A 22,839-nucleotide genomic window follows, 5' to 3' on the forward strand; every position below is an offset into this window, starting at 1 on the left:
AATGGATTTCCAAACACTATCAAATTCTATTTGCATACTTACATCACTGGCAATTTCTCTTGAGGCTCTGGCTGTTTTGATTGGCACTGCATCTGCTCTCAGGTCAATATTTTTCTTCATGTCATCCCATGATTCCCTATAAAGTTTCTGCAATAAAAAACCAACAACATTATATTGTCATTATCCTCTTTCAGCACTTATATATTTATGAAAGCTCACTGTCCAGCAGCTTTTACTTTTTTCTAATCACTCCCGTTTTTTGCAGGTAAGAGATGCCTTAAACATTACAGATTATCTACATATAAAACTATGTAAGGAAAAGTATTTAAAGTGCATGTAAGTAATTATGGACAACAAGTGCTAACACATCTGTTTTGTGGAATCTCCACAAACACAATAGATTGCCAGTTTGCATACAAACAGCTAAATAAATTCCTTCCAGTAGCACCTTAGAGACCAACTAAGTTTGTCATTGGTATGAGCTTTTGTGTGCATGCACACTTCTTCAGATACGGAGTGTGCATGCACACGAAAGCTCATACCAATGTCAAACTTAGTTGGTCTCTAAGGTGCTACTGGAAGGAATTTTTTAATTTTGTTTCGACTATGGCAGACCAACAGAGTTACCTACCTGTAACTAGCTAAATAAATGCAGGTGCAATACCCCACCTAGAATTTACATGGGTCCTTGCTGCATAATGAACTTATAACATCCAAAGCCCCCTTCATCTGAGTAACTGAAGGTTGTAGAGTTGCATCGTAAGAAGAATGGTAGCGATTTACTTACATTGCTCACATTGATAGCATTAGCCCTGGAAAGCATGATTTCTGGTGTGTCTGGCATCACATGGATCGTAGTTTTATCTTTATCCCACGCTTCTCTGTATTTCGCCTACAAAAATACAGAATTATCTGTTAATTCCTTCCGCAGAATAATTAAAATAATGTCACATTGCTGAAAGGAGTTACATACAAGACTCAGTTGCTCAGCGTTGGTTTTGGCAAGGACAACTTCAGGCGTGTCAACGATGTGGGTAAATTTCAAACGATCCCGAGGAGTGCGATAAACGTTGTCACTCAGAATTTCTTGTGCATATTTCACCTTCTTCACTTCTGGAGATTCATTGGGAATCCATCCAATCCCTCGGAGCCATTCCAGATCTGATTTATACACAGCCTGTGAGAGAAAATGTCAGAAAGGAAGAGCAAGATATTTCAGTTCAATTCAAAACAAATACTTCATGTGGTAAATACTGTAGAATGAATGGAACTTCAGAAAGTCAGGACAAACTTGTCTCAATTACAGCATCAACATCTAAGTAGTACTATCTCTCTGGACTAGGCCAAAATGTTTCTTTGACCTCCAGTTGTATTTCACACCAGCATTTATAACTTCAATCAGCACAATGCTGGCTGGGGAGTTGGGGACCAAAACATCTGGAGAGTTCCAGACTTGTGTAGATTGGGCTAGATAGAGTGGGCAGAAAGATCATCCAATCCATACATATGATGACAGCACTCCAATCGGTTATGGATTCATTAGCTATTTTTAGATATGCCAAGTCTATCACATCACTCTTGTCTGTGTTGGACATTCTGAATTAACAATATTTCAGTTCTTCCTCCCAAGGTACTCATGATGAAATCAAGTGAAGATTAAATTACGTGAAAATGTGACAAGGCCAGTTTTCATTAATAAAGCAACTACAAATGTTATCAGGGAAACAAAGTAAAAATTAAGAAAAGGAAATCTTCCACCACTATCTACCATGATGTCTCTTTTGCCTTCTGTCCCTGCAGTGTTGTGCTGTTTGTTTGGCTTTGCAGAGGACAGATATACTTACATCGCTCTGTAGTTCGTAGGCCTTCCTTGCCTGGATCACATCATTCTGGTCGGGCAGACAAGACCACTGGTGCAGATGTTGACGATAGTCCACCTCACTTACTAAAGACTGGCATAGCTTGGCTGCTTGGACAGACAGCATGTCCACTGGTATAGTAATATTGGCTTTGGATTTGTTGTAAGCTTGCTTATACAACCGGTCATTCTGCATCTTCAATACTTTGGCAGCAAATGAAAGTTTAGGGTCCTCCTTCACTGAAGGGCATCCAACATAGTGGCCTTTCTGTTTCTCATGAGCTTCTTTGTACTTGTACTGAGCAGAAAAGAGAATTGGAAGCTTAAGTAATCTGACCAATTCCAAGGAGAAATGTTAATAGAAGTTCTTGGTATTTCAATTTTGAAGGGATTCGATTATGGAATATTCAGGGGGTAGATAAAGCATAGTAAGGCTTCCTAATTCTGTCTTTGTATTATAAAATATTTACTTGGACTTGCTATTAAGGAATGAGAGGGAAATGCAGTTCAGTTTGCAGTTAAAGTTACACTTCCATAGTTCACCCTTTTTGAAATGAGAACCAAAAGAAACACAACTATGCTTTGAAATTCACATTCTCCAAATTTTGCAATGCACATCTGCGGCCGAGTAGTGTATGCTGAAATGGATATACTTGTGTAAAGTATGCATATGAAAACATGCATTAGTGAAAATCATACAAAATTTCATTAGGGAAAATGATTTCACAAAAATATGTATATTAGGCAAAATTGCACACAAAAATTATATTAGGAGAATTTCTTGCTAAGATGCTGATGAATTTTCATGAAAGCTTTTTTAAAAAATACAAGCCAATGTGGAAATGTAATAATTTACTATAAATGGCTGTAAAATCAGATTTAATATGTCTGCTTGAAAATATGCCTGCCATTTTGGGATTTGGGGACCAGTTAAACTAAGATTGTGAAAAATAGCTTATCTTGGCTTAACTGGCAATAGCCAATGCTGGAAGAAAAGATCTCTACAGCTTGAGAACCAATGTAAGCAAATTTCAGGATGTATCTGTGCCAACAGTCTAAAAACTTAAAATGCTAATCTAAAATCAGTTTCCTAATATTTACCAAAATATTAGCCACCTGTTTAGCCTTATAGGAAATAACATTACAGAAATAATATACAACAGTTGACAGTACCTCACTGGCAATGTTTCTCGAAGCCTTGGCATGCTGAATTGCAATGGCATCCACTCTTAAGTCATAACCTTTTTTCTTGGCTTCTTCCCACCCTGCTTCATAATGTTTCTGTGAAGGAAATGAATAATGCAGCATTCATGTCAGTGTATTTCAATTTTTTTTAGTAAGGGTCCTGAATATTAACTCATGTGTTTAAGATCTTCAGGTTGTAATTCTAAGTGCAAGTAATGATAAATTTGAGCAATCAATATGAAAAAAAACAAAAAAATTGTATTGACTTAATAATTTATGAAAACATTAATTGGCCTCATTATAAAATAGTAAGTCAGTGTGCCGAATAAAATCATTGTAGTAAAGCAATAACATGTTCCAAGCACAAATGCCATAACAGAGCCAGCACTAAAACACCATTGCTTAGGAAGGCCTTTGTGAGTATGTGTGTTTAAACCAACCAGAGGAACATCATCACTGTAGATGCCCATTGTATCTCTAGGGGAAGGTCATTCCATGGCACAGGACGCATTAAATATTACCATGTTGCCTTTTCTTCCATGTCAAGCTCCCACAATAGAATTGTATTGCTATGGTGTATACATGTATTCAAACATATAATGTAGTAAAGGTAAAGGGACCCCTGACCATTAGGTCCAGTCGTGACCGACTCTGGGGTTGCGCCGCTCATCTCGCTTTACTGGCCAAGGGAGCCGGCATACAGCTTCCGGGTCATGTGGCCAGCATGACTAAGCCGCTTCTGGCAAACCAGAGCAGCGCACGGAAACGCCGTTTACCTTCCCGCCAGAGCGGTACCTATTTATCTACTTGCACTTTGAAGTGCTTTCAAACTGCTAGGTTGGCAGGAGTAGGGACCGAGCAACGGGAGCTCACCCCGTCACGGGGATTCGAACCGCCAACCTTCCGATCGGCAAGTCCTAGGCTCTGTGGTTTAGACCACAGCACCACCCACATCCCTAACATATAATGTATCATACTCAAATAAATGTTGAAAAATGTATGTTTTATACTGAGCCTAAAAATTAATGAGTTAAAACTGAGGAACGAAGGGATGAAATAAAATATAAAATTAAACCCTTTTAGTTACTGCTATCTAACTTCACACTAAGAAACATTGCAATGTTTTTCTAATATTCAGTATTATGGGAAAGATCAAAGATGATTCCAGTAGATGTGACAAAACTTCCTCTCCTTTGCCCCACCCAATCTGCTCCAGAAAACCCCCTAGATTGATATAAGCTATCAAAAATATCATATTTTCCATGTTAAAGACCTTCCTGCTCCCCACCCTCCATTTTTTTGCTCAAGTCTAGGGAATCATGAATTCAGTGGAAGGGCATTACTCATAGCTAATCAGAATTGGTTGCTACATAGAGAACTGAATGGGCATTTCATACATTCATCCTTTGGTATTCTCAATTCCAATCATAAAACAATTTTAACTGAAAGGCAATTCTCACCCAAACCCCTTATTTAAAGGTCAGAATTGCTTTGCAGATTTAATTCTTACTTTGCTGACGTTCAGAGCATTCATTTTGGACAGAACCATCTCAGGAGTATCTGCTGGAAGAGTAAACTGTGTCTTTTCTTTATCCCAGAGTTCACGATATAATGCCTAATGAGGGAAAAAATACAGTACTTCTTTCTGTTATAATATACAAAGTACATATTGAGATTATGCATACAAAACCCTCCATACAAGCTACTCATGTAAGCGGCCTTGTGCAGCATCGCATATGGCTTTTTTTATTGGGGATTTATTAAAGAACAGCGGCTACTCCATTGTTAGAAAAATTGCAATGTTTGGCATTTCTAATCACAGAATCAATCTTTCGCGAGACCTGCCCCTGCATCTATGTTCCTCAACAGTCAGAAAAAGATACGGAAATATGTTGCAAATGCAGAGGTGCATCCAATAGTATCTTTGCAGTTGTAAGGAGGTACTTTTGTTTGATAAAGATGGCGCACACAATTTTCATATATGCCCACTGCTCCTAAGGGTTGGCAGACCTTCTGGCATGGAAGGATTCAACAGGTAAGGGAGTGTGGCAAAATGAGATGGTATCACCTTTCACTACTGGAAAGCTGCTACTGGATACAACCTATACTTTTTGCATTGCAGTTATTTGAATAAATAAAGGTGTTTACTATGATAGCAGTCAGAATGGGACGGGTTTCAAGCATTAACTCAGTTTAAAGGCTCTCTAGCAAAGTGTACAGATCATGAAACAAACTGCAATCTCTGCACCCCAATTGCCCCAATGGAAAGCCTTCTTTGACTTCATAGGGGTCTAAATGTGATCTTAAATGAGAGCATAGGCAGCCTCAAGTGATTGTTGAAAATCAAAGCTGCATGGGCTTTGTGCTTATTATTTTCATATATCTCACTTGATTCCAGCATGCCGGAGTGAGCATCTAGAAGGACATTCTCCCCACACCCAAAACGCAGATACCCGAGGACCAAAAGGCAAATGCAAAGTTTCTTACATTGCTCTGAAGCAGAGCATTGGCCTTTGCCAAGACAATTTCTGGAGAATCAACAATAGCGGTGAATTTCACAGAGTCTGGTCGTTGACGGTACAGTCTGTCATTCAGGATCTCCTGGGCCTTCTTCACTTTTAAGACTTCCAAAGAACCTTCTGGAATCCAACCAATACCACGCAGCCATTCTAGGTCTTGCTTGTAGACGTTCTGCAAAGGAAACAATTGGGCTATTAACAATATGGTTGAAAATGTTTCCTCCAATTTAAGGTCTGCCATATTCATACTATCATATGTTTGATCCATCCCATGCTAAATCTTGAAGACTAGGGGTGAAATTAATGGACTTAACCATGGTTATTAATTTCAGTGGGTCTACTTTGAGTAAAACTGAGGTGAATACTACACTTGCTCTAAACACAACCCTGGTACCAGGCCCAATAACTCTTACACTGCAGTCCTTAGCATGGTTACATAAAAGTCCCTACTGAGCAAAGTGTGGCTTGTTCTCTAATTATTGTATTTAGGACTGCTAATCCAAATTATTTGTAGCAGCACCAGCACAAATAAGTTTAGGCACTTTTACTTACCATATATTAGTTTACATTAGTTTTAGTTGTGTGTTTGTTTTTTTAAGTGTTTTAAATGCATTATAACATTGTGACTCCAGATGGCGCTGTAGAGTTTGGCCTTTCTGCAACGTGATTTCCCATTATGAGGTTTACAACGCGTTTTCCTGAAATGCTTTTATGATGTGTCTCAATCCAGCCCAGGGACACTGAAATTTGATCTTTATTAATGCTCACTTTTTACAGCCTGCTTAACCAAGCAGAGTGTTTCTGTGCAGCCCTACAGTTTTGCATAAGAGCTTCGGGACTGAAACGCATCAGACTTTTATTTCTTTATGAATAGTCTAAGCATATTTCATCCCATTCAGAAATTTATGGAAACATAGGAAGCTGTCTTTATATCGGCTCCGACTATTGGTCCATCTAGCCTAGTCCTGCCTACTCTGATCAGAAGCTAGGGTCTCGGGCAACGAGAGAGATACTTGACCTTTTAAACTTGCTACTGATGTTCTAACTCTTTTCAACTCAATATGCCATAGACTGAACCTGAGAGACCTTCTGCTTGCAAAGAAGGTGTTTTGCCACTGAGCTGTGATCCCACCTCCATGTACCCAGGTGCTTTATGTTTGCTTTTACGTACATCACTCTGTATGTCATACACTTTCTTAGCCTGAATGACGTCATTCTGGTCAGGCAGGCAGGTCCATTCATGCAGGTAGTGGCGGTAATCAATGTCACTAACAAGCTTCTGACAATTCTTAGCCAACAGGACTGATAGCATGTCAACTGGGCTATGGATCTTCGTCTTCAGTTGATTAAATACTTTCTTGTACTCCCGATCGCTCTGCATTTTAGCTACATGCATAGCCAACACCATCTTGGGATCATCTTGAAGGTTTCGGAACCCGATATAGTGCCCTCTCTGCTTCTCATATGCTTCTTTGTATTTAAACTGCAAAAGAGAAAAGAAACACTTTTTAGAGCTATTATTATTTATTAATTAAAAGCATTGGGCATGCTTGCTGAGACTAATAAGAATGGCAATCCAAAACTTTTGTAGGGCATCAGGCTGGGGAATATTGCTCTTGTGTACTACAAATGTTGAAGATTATCAATATAGGGTCAGTCGAAATGACCTGCATCGCCACCCTAGAAGACTGAACACCTTTTCTTTGAATTATTTCTATAATAGTCATTTTGAAAACCACAGGGTTGTTACTTGCATTTCTCTGCAGAAGTGTGTAATCAACACATCCACTTACATCACTAGCTATGTCCCTTGATGCCTTTGCAGATCTGATTGGAATTGCATCAGCTCTCAAGTCATATCCTTTCTGCTTCGCCTCTTCCCATCCCTCGATATAAAGTCTCTACAGAAGGAGTCATAAAAAAACAACCATGAATGAAAACTCACTCACATAGAATTTGTGCATATACGGTGTACAGAATCCCCAATTATTTAAGAAAGCAGATGCATTTTTTAAACCCATCCTTAAAAAATGCTCTTACGTGGCTAATGTTGGCTGAGTTTGCCTTTGCCAGCATAATCTCTGGGGTATCTGGCATGACATGAATGTTTGTTTTATCAACATTCCAGGCTTCAGTGTATAATCTCTGTGGGAGAGCAGAAGAAATAGTTAGCATTTTGTATTTTGAAAAGCATCAAAATAACATGCACCCTTAGGAACTGATGCTATTGCTACTATATCCATAAACAAAAATCGTATTGTAGCATGCCCAACAATATAAATTTACCAAATAATACCGGGATTTTCTAACTAAAATAATTTCGTTAAATCATATTTCATTATATTAAATATTTTGTTGCCACACTTACTCCTATCCTTGTGATGCCCCAAGTTAGAATTGTTATTGTATCTTCTGTGAGAACATCATCAACACTTATAAATAACTATCACATTGGTTAGCCAATTGGCTTAATCGAAAAATGGGCAAATAACTGTGGTTGCAAGGAAAAAAAGAAGGAAAGTGGCAACAAGAGCTGAGAAAGACAAAAGGGTATTGATGGCAGCGAAAAATACGAATGTTGAGGCAAATCTTTAAGCAAATATTGGCATTAGAGAACACACACAGCGCAGTCCTAGAAATGCCTAATCACAAGACTCACCTTGTTCATCGTCTCGGCGTTATGTTTTGCCAACTCCATCTCCAAAGAATCTGTGACGCTGGTAAACTTGAACTTATCAGGTGGCTGTCGGTACTTCCTGTCACTTAGGATTTCTCCTGCTCTCTTTACTTTCTCAACTTCCAAAGAGCCAGAAGGAATCCAACCCACACCTTTCAGCCATTCCATATCTGATTTGTAAAGCACCTGGAATATGAACACAGATTATCCTTGCATTTAGAGAAACTATCAACTTCACACATAACTACTATTGCAGGGGAATATTTCTGGGTTCAGTGGTGGAGCTTCATGCTCCAGCAGCAGGGGGCAGAGAGCAGGCAGGGGCAGGGCTGGCGCACGTCCCAGGGACGTGGCGCACCACCTGTAGGGGCATGGTGCATGTCCTAGGGGCGTGACATGCGTCCTGGGGGTGTGGTGTGCCGCCTGTAGGGGTGTGGCACCCAGCACGGGCAGGGGGGCAGCCGCGATGGCACCCTGCTGGGATTGTGCTGCCGGGGGTGGTGTGCCTCTTCCTCCGCCAGTGTCTGGGTTATAAATATAGAGATGAAACATTAAATATGTGTATACTAAAGGACCAATACATCACAGTTACAACCACTATAACTCCTGCTTTTGCAGCTACATATTCATTTAGCCCAAACTTGATGATCCTATGCAGTCTGATTCACACTCCCTTGTTCATTGCTTGGCCTCTTGTCACATGTTTAATTACTTGGGAGCAAGCCCAATTGAACAAAGTGCTACTTCTGAGTAAATATCTATAGAACTGTGCCATTGATGTCTCATTCCCGACATTGCTTAGAATGCTAATGGAATCTGCCTCTACTGAATTTCACCTTGGATTTTGGTGTTTCACGTTATCGTAACGGAACTAAAAGTATCTGGTGATATATTTCCAAAACGTTTGCAAGGTATCTTACAAATAATTATTTTTAAATTGTTCATTAAAAAAACTAGCTTATTTTTTCAGAATTACACAATTTTGCTACTACATTTAAAATATATATATGATATAAATATTGTATATGTTTCTAAAAACTGTTCTTTTAACTTAAAAAAAATCCCCAATTAAAAACATACCTTTTGTTTTATGTGTCATTGGGGTGGTTTGCTGGTTTTTGTTTTAGGTTTACTTTTAAAATTATGCACAAAAGCCTTTACTGACAATACAAAACCCGGAGTTTGTTCCAGGGTTCAAACAGAAGGCAACCTAAATAATAGTGAACAATAACAGAGAGGAATGGATGGAATCCATTCATCTCCACTTATAACACATTGATTTCCAGATATATATGAACTGTCTCCATAAAAAAGCATATCTGGATGATTTGGGGAAAGACACAAATTCACTGGCTGTGTTTATTCTGCATAGCTTACTTACGTCACTCTGGAGATCATAGGCCTTTCTAGCTTGGATGACGTCATTCTGATCTGGAAGGCAGGTCCACTGGTGCAGATAATGACGGTAATCGATATCACTGACCAACTTCTGGCAATTCTTAGCGTGCAACACTTCCAGCATGTCCACAGGGCTAATATACTTAGTCTTCCATTTCTCAAAGTCCTTCTTATACTCCCTCTCACTCTGCATTTTGGCTACATTCATAGAATGCACAAGTTTCGGGTCATCTTGCACACTGCGTGCTCCAATATGGTGGCCAAGCTGCTTGCGATAGCCTTCTTTGTATTTGTACTGAAATAGATATACATGTGTAAACCGTCTACCCATAAGATTATTCATCAGATACCTGCATTGGAAAATCCCACATTCTGAGAGGATTGTGACAGTATTTTCCCCATCTAGATAGCATCTTTTGTTCCTATGCTTGTCCCTTCATCTTCCTATTTCATCGTACATATTTTCTAATAATCTTTAAAGATTTTGTTCCTTTGGCAAGGTAAGCTTTTCTTCTTCTTCAATCCTTTATTATTCATGGATAGGAATGAAAAAGCTCTTTAGGTAGTTCCGATGTCTTGGGTAATGCTTAAGCACCTCCCGCCATCTTTCCAGTTTCAAAACTACTTTGCTATGTGGCGATCAAGTGGGGGCTTTCATGAACCAGAAGTCCATGGTCCCTTGGAGATGCAGAGCTTGTTCACAGTTCCTTGAATCTCAGCTCTAAATTAATCCCAATATATTTTCCCCCTGGATTTCATCTCTTTTTTTTCTTTTCTTTTTTAATCTATTATGCAGCTGCCTTCAAATATTTTTCCTTTCTTTTCCAGTAAGTTTTAAAGAAACATAGTAAACAAAGCAAACAAACAAGGAAATACTTCTGGCTAAGTCCATTTCACCACACTGTGAAAATGTCCAGTGGGTTGATAACAGTTCCAAAATGGGGCAAAAAGCCCAAGTTTCTGCTTGCATTATTATTTTCTTCCCATAAATGTTTGCAGCAAGTGATCTTATGAATATTCCACACAGTAAACATTTCCTGCTAATAATAGCTGAGCTGTAGTTAATACATAATTAACTTCGACTTTGAGTTTTCTTTTAACTTGCCCTTTCACTAACCATGAAATAATTGTTTGAGGGTTTCATTGTAGCTTGTATCACATTAAAACCCTGTGAAACATTACTGTCTTCCTATATTGTGCCTAAGACTGTCCTCATGCCACTCTGCTTTCTATTTACCACATCTCCTCAGGTACCTTTTCAATACTCTGTTCTTAATGCTACTAAAGAGCCCTGTTCTTTTGTCCCCATAATTCACATAATAAATTAGTCTCTTAGCAAATGAAACCAAAATCGTGGAAGGAAATGTAGCTTCTCTCTAATACTGCCTTTCATGGATGCCTAAAACATCCACCACAGTAACACATACTGTAGAATTGAGACCACAGTTTCAATTCTTTTTTTTATTTAGAGCAAGAAATGTTTTCCCCTTTAAAAAAAAAATGCTATACATAGAACATATTGGGTACACACATCACTGGCAATATTTCTGGAAGCCTTGGCAGCTTGAATTGGGATAGCATCCAAACGTAAGTCATAGCCATCCTTCTTTGCCTCCTCCATAGCAAGTCTGTATAATTTCTGTAAGGAAGAATAACATGTTTACTTCATTGTTATCCATGCCTGCATCCTTCATGTCCACACACATATATAATTTTACATAACTGACTGAGGTGCAACAACTTGACTGTGCTGCACTTAAACCAAAACCTCCAGGGCAACTCTAGCCTACTGAGCCTCAACAAATCCTAACCATCTGGTGACTATGGGGCCCACATCCCTTGCAAGAACCATGGACGTTGGCTGAAATATTTGCAGTCTCCCTTGGTATGGAGGAACTCCTTTGTTTATCCAAGTGGCACTCACCTGACTATAGTTTAGCTTGTTGAATTTTGACAGCATGATTTCAGGTGTATCAGGCATCACATGGATCGTAACCTTGTCTTTATCCCAAGCTTCCGTATACAAACGCTGTGGAAGAACATAAGCACAAGAGACAGTGGTTATAAGGACAATCGTTCAGTAATCCTAGGGCTTTTTTGTTTTTTTAAGTGAGGGCCTCCTATGAAAATTGCATTAATTTGCCTGCAGAGGCAGAACTCCGCTACCTTGAACTGTGGTGCTGTAGGTAGAGTGTTGGACTAAGACTGGGTGGAGTTCAAATCTTCAATCAGCCGTGCAGCTGACTGGGTGATCTTGGACCACTAACGATCTCTCAGCTTAAATCCACCTCACAGGTTCCATATGAGAATAAATGTATTATTTGTTCATATTTAAGTCTACCTGATGCAAATGGCGCAATGTTCTTCCAATTCATGAACTTTGCAATAAAATAGCTGACAAAAATGTCTAAGATACATGAAGTGAAATGTTTTGCTTTCAGAGAAATGTACAGGGGTCACAACCATGTTACTTGTTGACTACCCACCTATATGCCAATACAGCTTTAAAAGAAATGTTAACTGTATGTCATATTGCAAATATGTAATGTAAACTCTGACCAAAGCTGGTTACTTTTAAATCCCCTTAAGTTAAAAGGCAAAAGTTAAACAAGGTACAAAAAGCTCCCCAACGTAAATCAGTGAAAATGGAAAAACGTTGGATCACTAGTGCCCTGTAATAAGACCCTACAACATTTGTACCACAGTACTAGTTTCTCAACTGCCCGGCTCAGATTCACCTTGTTCATTGTTTCTGCATTATGCTTGGCCAACTCCATTTCAAGAGAATCTGTCACACTGGTGAATTTGAATTTGTCTGGTGGCTGACGATACTGCTTTTCACTTAGGATCTCTCCAGCCTTCTTGGCTTTTTCCACATCCAGTGAACCAATAGGGACCCAGCCAATGCCTTTCATCCACTCAAGGTCTGCTTTGTAGGCATTCTGTGAATAAGAAATTCAAAGAATCATTAATAAAAGCAAAAGCTATAGAGGACTCTTGCTTGGGGGAGGGGGTGCCGTCTGATTAGGATGACAGAAAGAGAGAGAAAAAATATGTAACACACACACATACACACCATAATGAGGTGCTGGTACTCATGCTCGAATAAAAGTGCCACAAGTGTCAGGATAACATGGCTGCTATGGGCATGGGGAGGATGTTGGGATTTCAGTCTCACATCACTGATGTAACATGATAGTCATGTTGACATTCCTGTACTGTTGTGTACTGTTATGCCTGAGAACGGAAGTGAGCACCTGTAACTTCCGCTGATTGTTCTCTCTCTGCTCTCGCAACAGAGACGTGTGTGAGGCACTCAGCTCACACTAGCTATGCTTTGTTTTAATTCGCTGTAAATAATAAAAGAAATTCGGAGTGCTACATATCTGACAGTCTGCTTCCTGCTGATACTCTGGTGCAGCCCCAGGAGGGGTTTTTCTACCTTCTCCTCACAGGGGGTCTGCCGATAGGAAGGGGTCAGTCAGGGGTCAGCAAACTTTTTCAGCAGGGGGCTGGTCCACTGTCCCTCAGACCTTGGGGGGGGGGGTTTGGACTATATTTTGGGGGAAAAATATGAACGAATTCCTATGCCCCACAAACAACCCAGAGATGTAATTTAAATAAAAGCACACATTCTACTTATGTAAAAATACCAGGCAGGCCCCACAAATAACCCAGAGATCTATTTTAAACAAAAGGACACATTCTACTCATGTAAAAACACGCTGATTCCTGGACCATCCACGGGCCGGATTTAGAAGGTGATTGGGCCGGATCCGGCCGCCGGGCCTTAGTTTGCCTACCCATGGTGTCAGTCCTCTGTACCAGTGACTACTGCCACCATGTTTGCTTTTTGTTACTTCACATTGTGCAACTGCAACACTTGAAAGTTGTCTGGAATTAGAGGTGGTTTAGGAGAAAAGAGCCAAGATTGATGGAGCAGGCTGGGGGAAGGAAGGAATCAGTTCTACTCACCCTTGTATCCCACCATTTGACCCCCCCCCCCAATTTTATGCCTTATATTATGTTTAGTTGTGCCCAAACATAAATAATACTCACATCACTCTGGAGTTCATAGGCCTTTCTAGCTTGGATGACGTCATTCTGATCTGGAAGGCAGGTCCACTGGTGCAGATAATGACGGTAATCAATATCACTGACCAACTTCTGGCAATTCTTAGCGTGCAACACTTCCAGCATGTCCACAGGGCTAATATACTTAGTCTTCCATTTCTCAAAGTCCTTCTTATACTCCCTCTCACTCTGCATTTTGGCTACATTCATAGAATGCACAAGTTTCGGGTCATCTTGCACACTGCGTGCTCCAATGTGGTGCCCAAGCTGTTTGCGATATCCTTCTTTGTATTTGTACTGAAATAGATATACATGTGTAAACCGTCTACCCATAAGATTATTCATCAGATACCTGCATTGGAAAATCCCACATTCTGAGAGGATTGTGACAGTATTTTCCCCATTTAGATAGCATCTTTCTTCCTTATCTTTTTGCCACTTCATTTTCCTAATTCCTCATACAGATTCTCTAATAATCTTTAAAGATTTGTTTCCTTTAGGAAGGTATTTTTTATTATTATTCATGAATCTATTAAAAATGGACCAGTCATTCTGTTTTGTGTTGTTTTCAGAAGGGGCAGCTTTAAAGAAAAACAACAGAAAAAAAGAAAACAAATGCGAGCATTAGCCAAATCTAAGTGTAAGCTTGAATGACAAGCCTGGCTTGGATGACAGGCCAAAGTTCCATGCAATTCCTGGCACTGTGGTCTAAACCACTTAGTCTAGGGCTTGCCAATCAGAAGGTTGACAATTTGAATCCCCGCGACGGAGTGAGCTCCCGTTGCTCGGTCCCAGCTCCTGCCAACCTAGCAGTTCGAAAGCATGTCAAAGTGCAAGTAGATAAATAGGTACCGCTCCAGCGGGAAGGTAAACAGAGTTTCTGTGTGCTGCTCTGGTTTTTCCAGAAGCGGCTTAGTCATGCCAGCCATATGACTCGGAAAAACTGTCTGCGGACAAACATCAGCTGCCTCAATCAGTAAAGCGAGATGAGCACCACAACCCCAGAGTCATTTGCGACTGGACTTAACGGTCAGCAGTCCTTTACCTTTACCTTTTAGCTGTCAATAGGTGAATGCTACATACTAGGAATCAAGTGTAACTATTTTATTTTAAGGATTCAGGCATGCTTTGGATTCCACCATCACCAGTTTGGGCACTTGTGAAAACTTAACATATTCAATGAATATTCCTATTAATGATGACTGACTATATCAATAACATGGGGGGGGGGAGCTATTTAGTCATCTAAATCTATTCAAAGCATCACAAGATTAGCTGTATCAGCTGTGATAAATGAGGGATTGACATATCACTGCCCTTTCAACAATTCAAACCAGAAAACAAAAACCCACCTATTCACTATCCACTGAGCCATAGAAAAATGATGTGTTTTTTTTTAAAAAAAAGTAATAAGGGAAGTGGGTTAGGAAGATGCAATTCCTATTACATGACAGCATCTGACAACTCATGAACAGAACTACTTACTTCACTTGCAATGTCTCTTGAAGCTTTAGCAGCCTTGATTGGAATTGCATCTACACGAAGATCATAACCCTTTCTCCTGGCCTCTTCCAATGAAAGTTTGTATAATTTCTAAAAGAATGGCAAAGATTGGTTTAATGTTTAAAAATAGAGCACTTGTTATTATTCTAAATTGGTTTTCTACCAACGATTTTGAAGACATTACTTACATCACTATAGTTGATCTTGTTCTGCTGTGACAATATAATTTCAGGAGTATCTGGCATAATGTGAATGGTGGTTTTATCCTTGTTCCATGCATCAATATACTTGCGCTGAAAAAATAGTAAATAGTAAGGAAAAAAAGTAAATAAATTATTTGATAAAGGTAGCAGCTGCCAAAAATGGTAATTCTTTCATTCATTTGTTTGTTTCTAAAATCTCTTAGAAGCCCTTCACAATCATAAAACTGTTGAAGTTTCCAAATTGCCTCCAAGGGCAGCCCCACATAGAGAACATTGCTGTAATCCAATCTGGAAGTTACCAGAGCATGGAGTACTGTGGTCAAGTCTTCTCTGTAGTTGGGCCGTAGTTGGCATACCAGCTGTAGATGTAAATGAACTCCTAGGCACTGAGACTACTTGGGCCTCCACTGACAGAGATGGGTCCAGAACATCACAATGCTTACACCTGCTCCTTCCAGAGGAACTTTGGATACATAAGACCCCCATCTTTTCCTGGTTCCACTTCAATTTACTGACCAGCATCTAGTCCAGGCATAGGCAAACTCATCCCTCCAGATGTTTTGTGACAACAACTCCCATCATCCCTAGCTAGCAAGACCAGTGGTCAGGGATGATGGGAATTGTAGTCTCAAAACATCTGGAGGGCTGAGTTTGCCTATGCCTGATCTAGTCCATTACCATCTCCAAGCACCAGGCTAGCACTTCAGTTTCCTCTCGTGCTTCAGATGGAACAGAGAGCAATAGCTTGGTGCTCTCCACATATTATTGGTATTTCACTCCAAATCTCCTGTTGAGAGGGGTCCCAACTGTTTGCAGATATATATTAATTAACAAGACGGGGGAAATGCTCATGGTACTAAACAAAGTCCATTATATCCACGTTCTGGAAATGGCTCTGATTCAACCAGTATGAAAATGGTTGCTTAGCACAAAAACGAAACTCTTAATTAGTTAATTAGGGTCAGATAACAATCATAGAGATAAATAGTTATAATGATAAAATCACTAGGCAAATTCTCAAAGTGATCAGAGCCTGCATATTCCCAGTCACAGCATTGCTAAACCAGCCAGGTTTCTTTATATATTTGCTCATATGAGTTTTAAGGAAGGGGTATGAATGAAACTCACATGGTCCATAACTTCAGAATTATGCTTTGCCAAAGCCATAGGCATAGAATCAATGGGACTTGTGAATTTGAATTTGTCAGGATGCTGTCTGTAGATGTAGTCACTCAAGATCTGAGACGCTCTCTTATTCTTCTCAGCTTCCAAGGAACCACTTGGAGTCCAGCCAATGCCCTTTAGCCATTCAAGATCTGCTTTATACATATTCTGTTTGAAAAGAAACAAGCAGGGAGGACAACAGTTCCATGAAAACCTTCCATTACAATTGAGGATTTTTGCCTTCACAAATTATAATCCACATCAACTAAAGAGACTATTGTTACACTGTCAATTTGTGTCAGCACAGATTAAACAAGCAATAACTTTTCAACTTTTTTTTACTCTTTTAATATATAGTACGCATGCTATCTAAACAGAATGCAGCTATTAGGCTGATGAGTGGGGCAGCCCAATCGAACCATCTGCCATCAATCCTGAAGGCACTTCACTGGCTGCCAGTGAGCTGCTGGGACCAATTCAAAGTGTTTGTACTAACATACAAAGCCCAAATGGCTTGAGACCCAAGTACCTAAAGGAGCGCTTCCCTGATTTCAACAATCACAGGTCCTATAACTGGCAGGGGATTCCCTGCTGGTGCTGCCTTTGGTGGGTGCTAAACTGTTGGTGATGCCCAGTCTCAGGGCTTCCTTGGTAGTGGTTCCCCCTTTGTGGAGCAAACCTCAGCCAAAAGCCAAATGTACATCCCACAGAAAGTTGTTCTGGATCTCTGGAGCAGTAATCAATCTTTGTTTCGAGATCCCGTCGCAATTATAATTGCCTGATGTTTAGAGAAAGGCTTTCTTCACACAGAAAATGGTGGTTCAAATCCGCTGGCCCTGGGATAATCTAATGTTTAAAGCGCTTTTTCTTATAAAGATACTCACATCGCTCTGAAGTTCGTATGTTTTCCTGGCATGCACAACATCATTCTGATCTGGCAGGCACGTCCACTGGTGCAAATAATGACGGTAATCGACATCACTGACCAGTTTCTGGCAATTCTTAGCGTGCAAGACCTCCAGCATATCCACAGGGGTGGTATATTTGGTCTTCCATTTCTCAAAGTCTTTCTTATACTCCCTCTCACTCTGCATTTTGGCTACATTCATAGAATGCACAAGTTTTGGGTCGTCTTGCACACTGCGTGCTCCAATGTGGTGGCCAACTTGCTTGCGGTAGCCTTCTTTGTATTTGTACTGGAGGGGAAAGAAATATATGTGCATACTATAAATCATCTACCCAGAAGACTGCTTGTTGTCAGGCAGTTTCTCAGTTTCTGTACTTATACAGAATATGATTCATGAATCTATTAAAAAACGGACCTGTCATTCTGTGTTTTTTACTTTTTCAGAAAGGGACAGCTTTAAAGAAAAACAACATTTAAAAAAAATGTGAGCATGAACCAAACCTAGGTGTAGGCTTCCTGGTATATCTGGGTTGGAAGACAGGTAAAGATTCCTATACCCGCTAGCTTACAACATGTGGGTGCCACATACTGGGAACTTAGTGAAACTATTTTATTGGAAGGACTGAGGGTCATTTTGGATCAACATCTGCAGGCACCTGCGAAACCTTAATGTATTCAATGATTATTCCTATTTATGATAACTGACAATATCGGTAACACAGGGGGACTATTTAGCCTATTTGGGACTATTTACTATTAAGGGAAGTGGTTTGGGAAAATGCAATGCCTATTACATAACAGCATCTGACAACTCATGAACAGAACTACTTACCTCGCTTGCGATATCTCTTGAAGCTTTAGCGGCCTTGATTGGAATTGCATCCACACGAAGATCATAACCCTTTCTCCTGGCCTCTTCCAACGAAAGTTTGTATAATTTCTAAAAGAATGGCAAAGATTGATTGTGTGTTTAAAAACAGGGCACTTGTATTTCTTCTAAACTGGTTCTCTACCAATTTTTTTATTTATTTTTTTACTTACATCGCTATAGTTGATCTTGTTCTGCTGCGACAGTATAATTTCAGGAGTATCTGGCATGATATGAATGGTGGTTTTATCCTTGTTCCATGCATCTATATACTTGCGCTGAAACAACAACCAGTAAATAAATTATTTGATGAAGGCAGCAGCAACCAAGAATGGCAATTTGTTTCCTTCTAACATTTATCAGAAGTCCTTCAACATAATGTCATAGTCATAAAACAGATAAAACAGTTGAAGTTTCCAATTTGTCCTCATGCCCACACACAGCACATCACAATAATCCAGACTGGAAGTTACCAGAGCATGGAGTACTGTGGCCAAGTCTTCCACCATCTCCAAGCACCAGTCAATCTCCTCTGATGCTTCGGATGGAACAGAAAGAGATTGATGGGTACATTCCACATATTAGTGGTATTTCACTTCAAATCTTCTGGTGACAGGTCTGAAGATTTCAGATAGATATTAAATAACATGGGGGGGGGGGGAACGACACTCATGTTCTCAAACAATGCCCTCCCCATAACTACTTTCTGGAAATGGCCCTGATCCAACATGTATGAAAACCAACATTTTGCTACAAAATGGTTGTTGAAAGAGTATGAAAATAAGAATGAATGGAATGTGCCTCCTTAGCACAAAAAAGAAACTCTTAATTAGTTAATTAGGGTCAGATAACAATCATAGAGAAAAATAGTTATAATGATAAAATTACTAGGCTAATTCTCAAAGTGATCAGAGCCTGCATATTCCCAGTCACAGCATTGCTAAACCAGCAAGATTTCTTTATATATTTGTTCATATGAGTTTTAAGGAAGGGGCATGAATGAAACTCACATGGTCCATAACTTCAGAATTATGTTTTGCCAAAGCCATAGGCATAGAATCAATGGGACTTGTGAATTTGAATTTGTCAGGATGCTGTCTGTAGATGTAGTCACTTAAGATCTGGGAGGCTCTCTTATTCTTCTCAGCTTCCAAGGAACCACTTGGAGTCCAGCCAATGCCCTTTAGCCATTCAAGATCTGCTTTATACATATTCTGTTTGAAAAGAAACAAGCAGGGAGGACAATAGTTCCATTAAAACCTTCCATTACAATTGAGGATTTTTGCCATCACAAATTATAATCCACATCAACTATAGAGACTGTTGTTACACTGTCAACTTATGTCAGCACAGATTAAACAAAAGAAACAAACTTTTTCAACTTTTTTTTTTTACTCTTTTAATATATAGTATGCATGCTAGATAGAATAGAATGCAGCTATTAGGTTGATGAGCAGGGCAGCCCAATAGAACCATCTACTACCAATCCTGAAGGGGCTGAGTTAGGACCACTTTCTTGCTCACCATTAGGTGGGACCTAGGCTTTGGGCTATGACTTGGCATACCCCTTGGAACAGGCAGGTCCCTCAAGGTTGAAGTTAGCTTCCCACTCTTCTGACTTATGAATAATATGTTCCCTCATTTGACCCATCAGTCCGGTCTCACCTTTTTGTTCTAAGATCCAGGCACAATTATCATTATTTGCTATTTAGAGACAGGCTTTCCCCCCATAAGGAACTGTGAATAAAATCCACCAACCCTGGGATAGTCTCATGCTTAATAGCCTTTAAGAAAAAATAAGATACTTACATCACTCTGAAGTTCATATGTTTTCCTGGCATGCACAACATCATTCTGATCTGGCAGGCATGTCCACTGGTGCAGATAATGACGGTAATCGACATCGCTGACCAGCTTCTGACAATTCTTTGCCAGTAAGACTCCAAGCATATCCACAGGACTGGTATACCTGGTCTTCGATTTTTCAAAGTCTTTCTTATACTCTCTTTCGCTCTGCATCTTGGCTACATTCATAGAATGCACAAGTTTCGGGTCATCCTGTATGCTGCGTGCTCCAACATGGTGGCCAAGCTGCTTGCGATATCCAACTTTGTACTTGTACTGTGGGAAAGAGAAAATTATTTTCACTAACTTCTCATTCTAATTATATTAAGAGGTGCTCGTCTATTTATAAAGGCCTTATCAAATGATCATCCCTCCAAAACTTGATTTCTCAGGACATCCTAACTTATATAATAAGGCGTTTCAGCTCAAATGGTTGGGCATGACCAACAGTCATTTAAGAGTTTATGGAATCAAAGCAATATTGTGTGATTGTAGTACTGTAAAACGTTAAGCAAAATTTAACCATCCTTCTGTGTTAAGGTTTGCCTGTCTGAACCAAAATGGCAATTCTACCTCGGAAGGTCCTGGGTACATCTGCAGGACCCAAAGTGGACTATTCCAGGGGAGTGTCGGGGACAGGCTTGGAGGTGCAGGAACCTAAGCTGTCATTGTTATCCTGATACACACAAAAAAGGGCCTCTTAGCTACACCAGCCCTGGAGCTGGTAAAGTTAATAGCTTTCCATTATCTGCAACTGGGGGGCGGGAAGGTAACAAACAAACAAAAGGATACAAATGCTGCCAACCCATCCCACTGAGCCAATAAGGCTATGGGTGTGGCAGATCTCCTCCCAGGTATATACGATTACCCCACCCATAAGCAAAATATTTATTAAATCATTAATACAAATAATTTAACATGGAGTTCCTTCTACCAATAGGCCTCCCTTTCTGCCAGCACAGCAGCACTTCTGCCTCTTCCTGTTTCTCCTTCAGACTGCCTCAGAGCCAGAGGGAGCTTTGAATTTCTCCCTAATAGGACTTATTTTTTATTTATAAAGGGAATTTATCATATCTATATCTATTTATCTATTTATCTATCTATCTATCTATCTATCTATCTATCTGAATGAGAACGTTGATTCAAGATAGCATTCCAATTTATAAAAGAGAAATAAAAGAGAAGCTGAAACCAGGCTTTGATTTACACTCATTTTATATGTGTTCAAAACCTGACACTTTTCAAATCACAATTAATTCATTTCAGCTATTATAATGATTATACGAAGCACTGCATTTATTTTTGGGAAACTTCGAAACTATTCCCCCCCCCCTTAAGGTTTAGTTGATAAATATAAAAAAATAAATAAAAGAAAATCAGTGTGTGCGCTTATGTGTAACTAAATGTATATACCTATGCACACGCATCCCTTAGAAAGTTCACAACGTTAACAATGTGCCAAATCAAAGATTTAATAAGCAGAATTGCCATTTTGCTGTTAACCAGCAGAATGAAATACTTACTTCACTGGCAATATCTCGAGATGCTTTTGCAGCCTTGATTGGTATGGCATCGAGTGGAAGGTCATAGCCTTTCCTTATCAATTCTTCAAATCCTAGCTTGTAGAGTTTCTAATGAGAGAACCATGAGAAAGTTAATCACTGTGGAAGCCCAGCAAGAAAACAGACAGCTCAAAAACACCCTCTTGTGCTATCCAGCATCAAACTTACATCACTCGTGTTAATTAAGTTGGCTCTGGACAGGATAATTTCGGGAGTGTCAGGCATGATGTGGATCTGAGTCTTGTCCTTATCCCATGCTTCTCTATAACGTTTCTAGAAAGAATGGAAAGAGAGTGAATAATAATAATCATAATAATAATATGCCAGTAAAAATAAATATTAACTTCAGCACAGTACAAAAGTACATCAAGCCAATGTGAAATGTTGGGCAGGCCATTGCCCATGTGGAAGGCGTTCCGTGCCACGTTGTGCAAAACCTTGTGAAAGAGACTGTGCAGCACCTTGTGCTAGCAGGTGCAGCGCAAGGTCTTGTGCTCCCATGCACCTTGATACATTGCTGAATACCTGGTGCACATAGGAGCTAGGGCTGAGGTCCCTTCGTCCGTCCCCCCAATAAAATATTTGAGGGGGTTAGGGCCCCGAAAGATGATGGGCATTGTCATTCAAATGGTGTGTGCGCACTGTGCCATGTGACTATCAGGGGCTTACCTCCCCCCCCCCCAAATATTTTATCCAAATTGGCACCTCTGCTGGGGCAAGAGACTGTAAAATGCCTTGTGGGGAGAATTGGAGGAGGAGGGTTGCTCAGTACTTAATCCAATGTAATTATATCCTCCTTCACAGGATTACAGGCTTGGGGGGGCATCATTTTCCTAAATAAATCCCTAGGCCCAGAAACTGAATTTCCCTTTTTATACCAAATTCATCAAACTGAAATCAAAAATAAAAATGCACTTATCAAATTTGCTACAGAATCCTATGCATGTTCACCTGAAGCAAACTCCAAGCAAGAAAGGAATGTACTCTTGAACTAATTAAGGCTGCAGTCCTGAACATGCTCCCTAGAGAGCCCTGTTAAATACAGTGGGGGCTTGCCTCTGAGTAAACATGCATTG

The 22,839-nt window shown here is 39.9% G+C and overlaps 1 protein-coding gene across 50 annotated transcripts in view; it reads right to left on the reverse strand.

Moving 5' to 3' along the window:
* The window catches only part of NEB (nebulin), a 153,718-nt gene that overhangs the window by 77,497 nt on the left and 53,382 nt on the right, over positions 1–22,839 (reverse strand). For all 50 annotated transcript variants that reach the window (XM_083492334.1, XM_083492306.1, XM_083492338.1 and 47 more), the window contains exons 55-80: positions 21,932–22,036; positions 21,725–21,832; positions 20,166–20,477; positions 19,367–19,570; positions 18,530–18,634; positions 18,321–18,428; positions 17,466–17,777; positions 16,546–16,749; positions 15,403–15,507; positions 15,197–15,304; positions 13,697–14,008; positions 12,376–12,579; positions 11,562–11,666; positions 11,169–11,276; positions 9,621–9,932; positions 8,222–8,425; positions 7,603–7,707; positions 7,356–7,463; positions 6,734–7,045; positions 5,531–5,734; positions 4,554–4,658; positions 3,032–3,139; positions 1,845–2,156; positions 974–1,177; positions 788–892; positions 43–147 (exon numbers count right to left, since the gene is read on the reverse strand). In XM_083492334.1, coding sequence (XP_083348460.1) covers positions 43–147; positions 788–892; positions 974–1,177; positions 1,845–2,156; positions 3,032–3,139; positions 4,554–4,658; positions 5,531–5,734; positions 6,734–7,045; positions 7,356–7,463; positions 7,603–7,707; positions 8,222–8,425; positions 9,621–9,932; positions 11,169–11,276; positions 11,562–11,666; positions 12,376–12,579; positions 13,697–14,008; positions 15,197–15,304; positions 15,403–15,507; positions 16,546–16,749; positions 17,466–17,777; positions 18,321–18,428; positions 18,530–18,634; positions 19,367–19,570; positions 20,166–20,477; positions 21,725–21,832; positions 21,932–22,036 — 4,584 coding nt within the window. The remainder of the gene's footprint in view (positions 1–42; positions 148–787; positions 893–973; positions 1,178–1,844; positions 2,157–3,031; positions 3,140–4,553; positions 4,659–5,530; positions 5,735–6,733; positions 7,046–7,355; positions 7,464–7,602; positions 7,708–8,221; positions 8,426–9,620; positions 9,933–11,168; positions 11,277–11,561; positions 11,667–12,375; positions 12,580–13,696; positions 14,009–15,196; positions 15,305–15,402; positions 15,508–16,545; positions 16,750–17,465; positions 17,778–18,320; positions 18,429–18,529; positions 18,635–19,366; positions 19,571–20,165; positions 20,478–21,724; positions 21,833–21,931; positions 22,037–22,839) is intronic.

Source organism: Podarcis liolepis (genome assembly GCF_965112155.1).
Source record: "Podarcis liolepis genome assembly, chromosome: 1".
Lineage (NCBI taxonomy): Eukaryota > Metazoa > Chordata > Lepidosauria > Squamata > Lacertidae > Podarcis > Podarcis liolepis.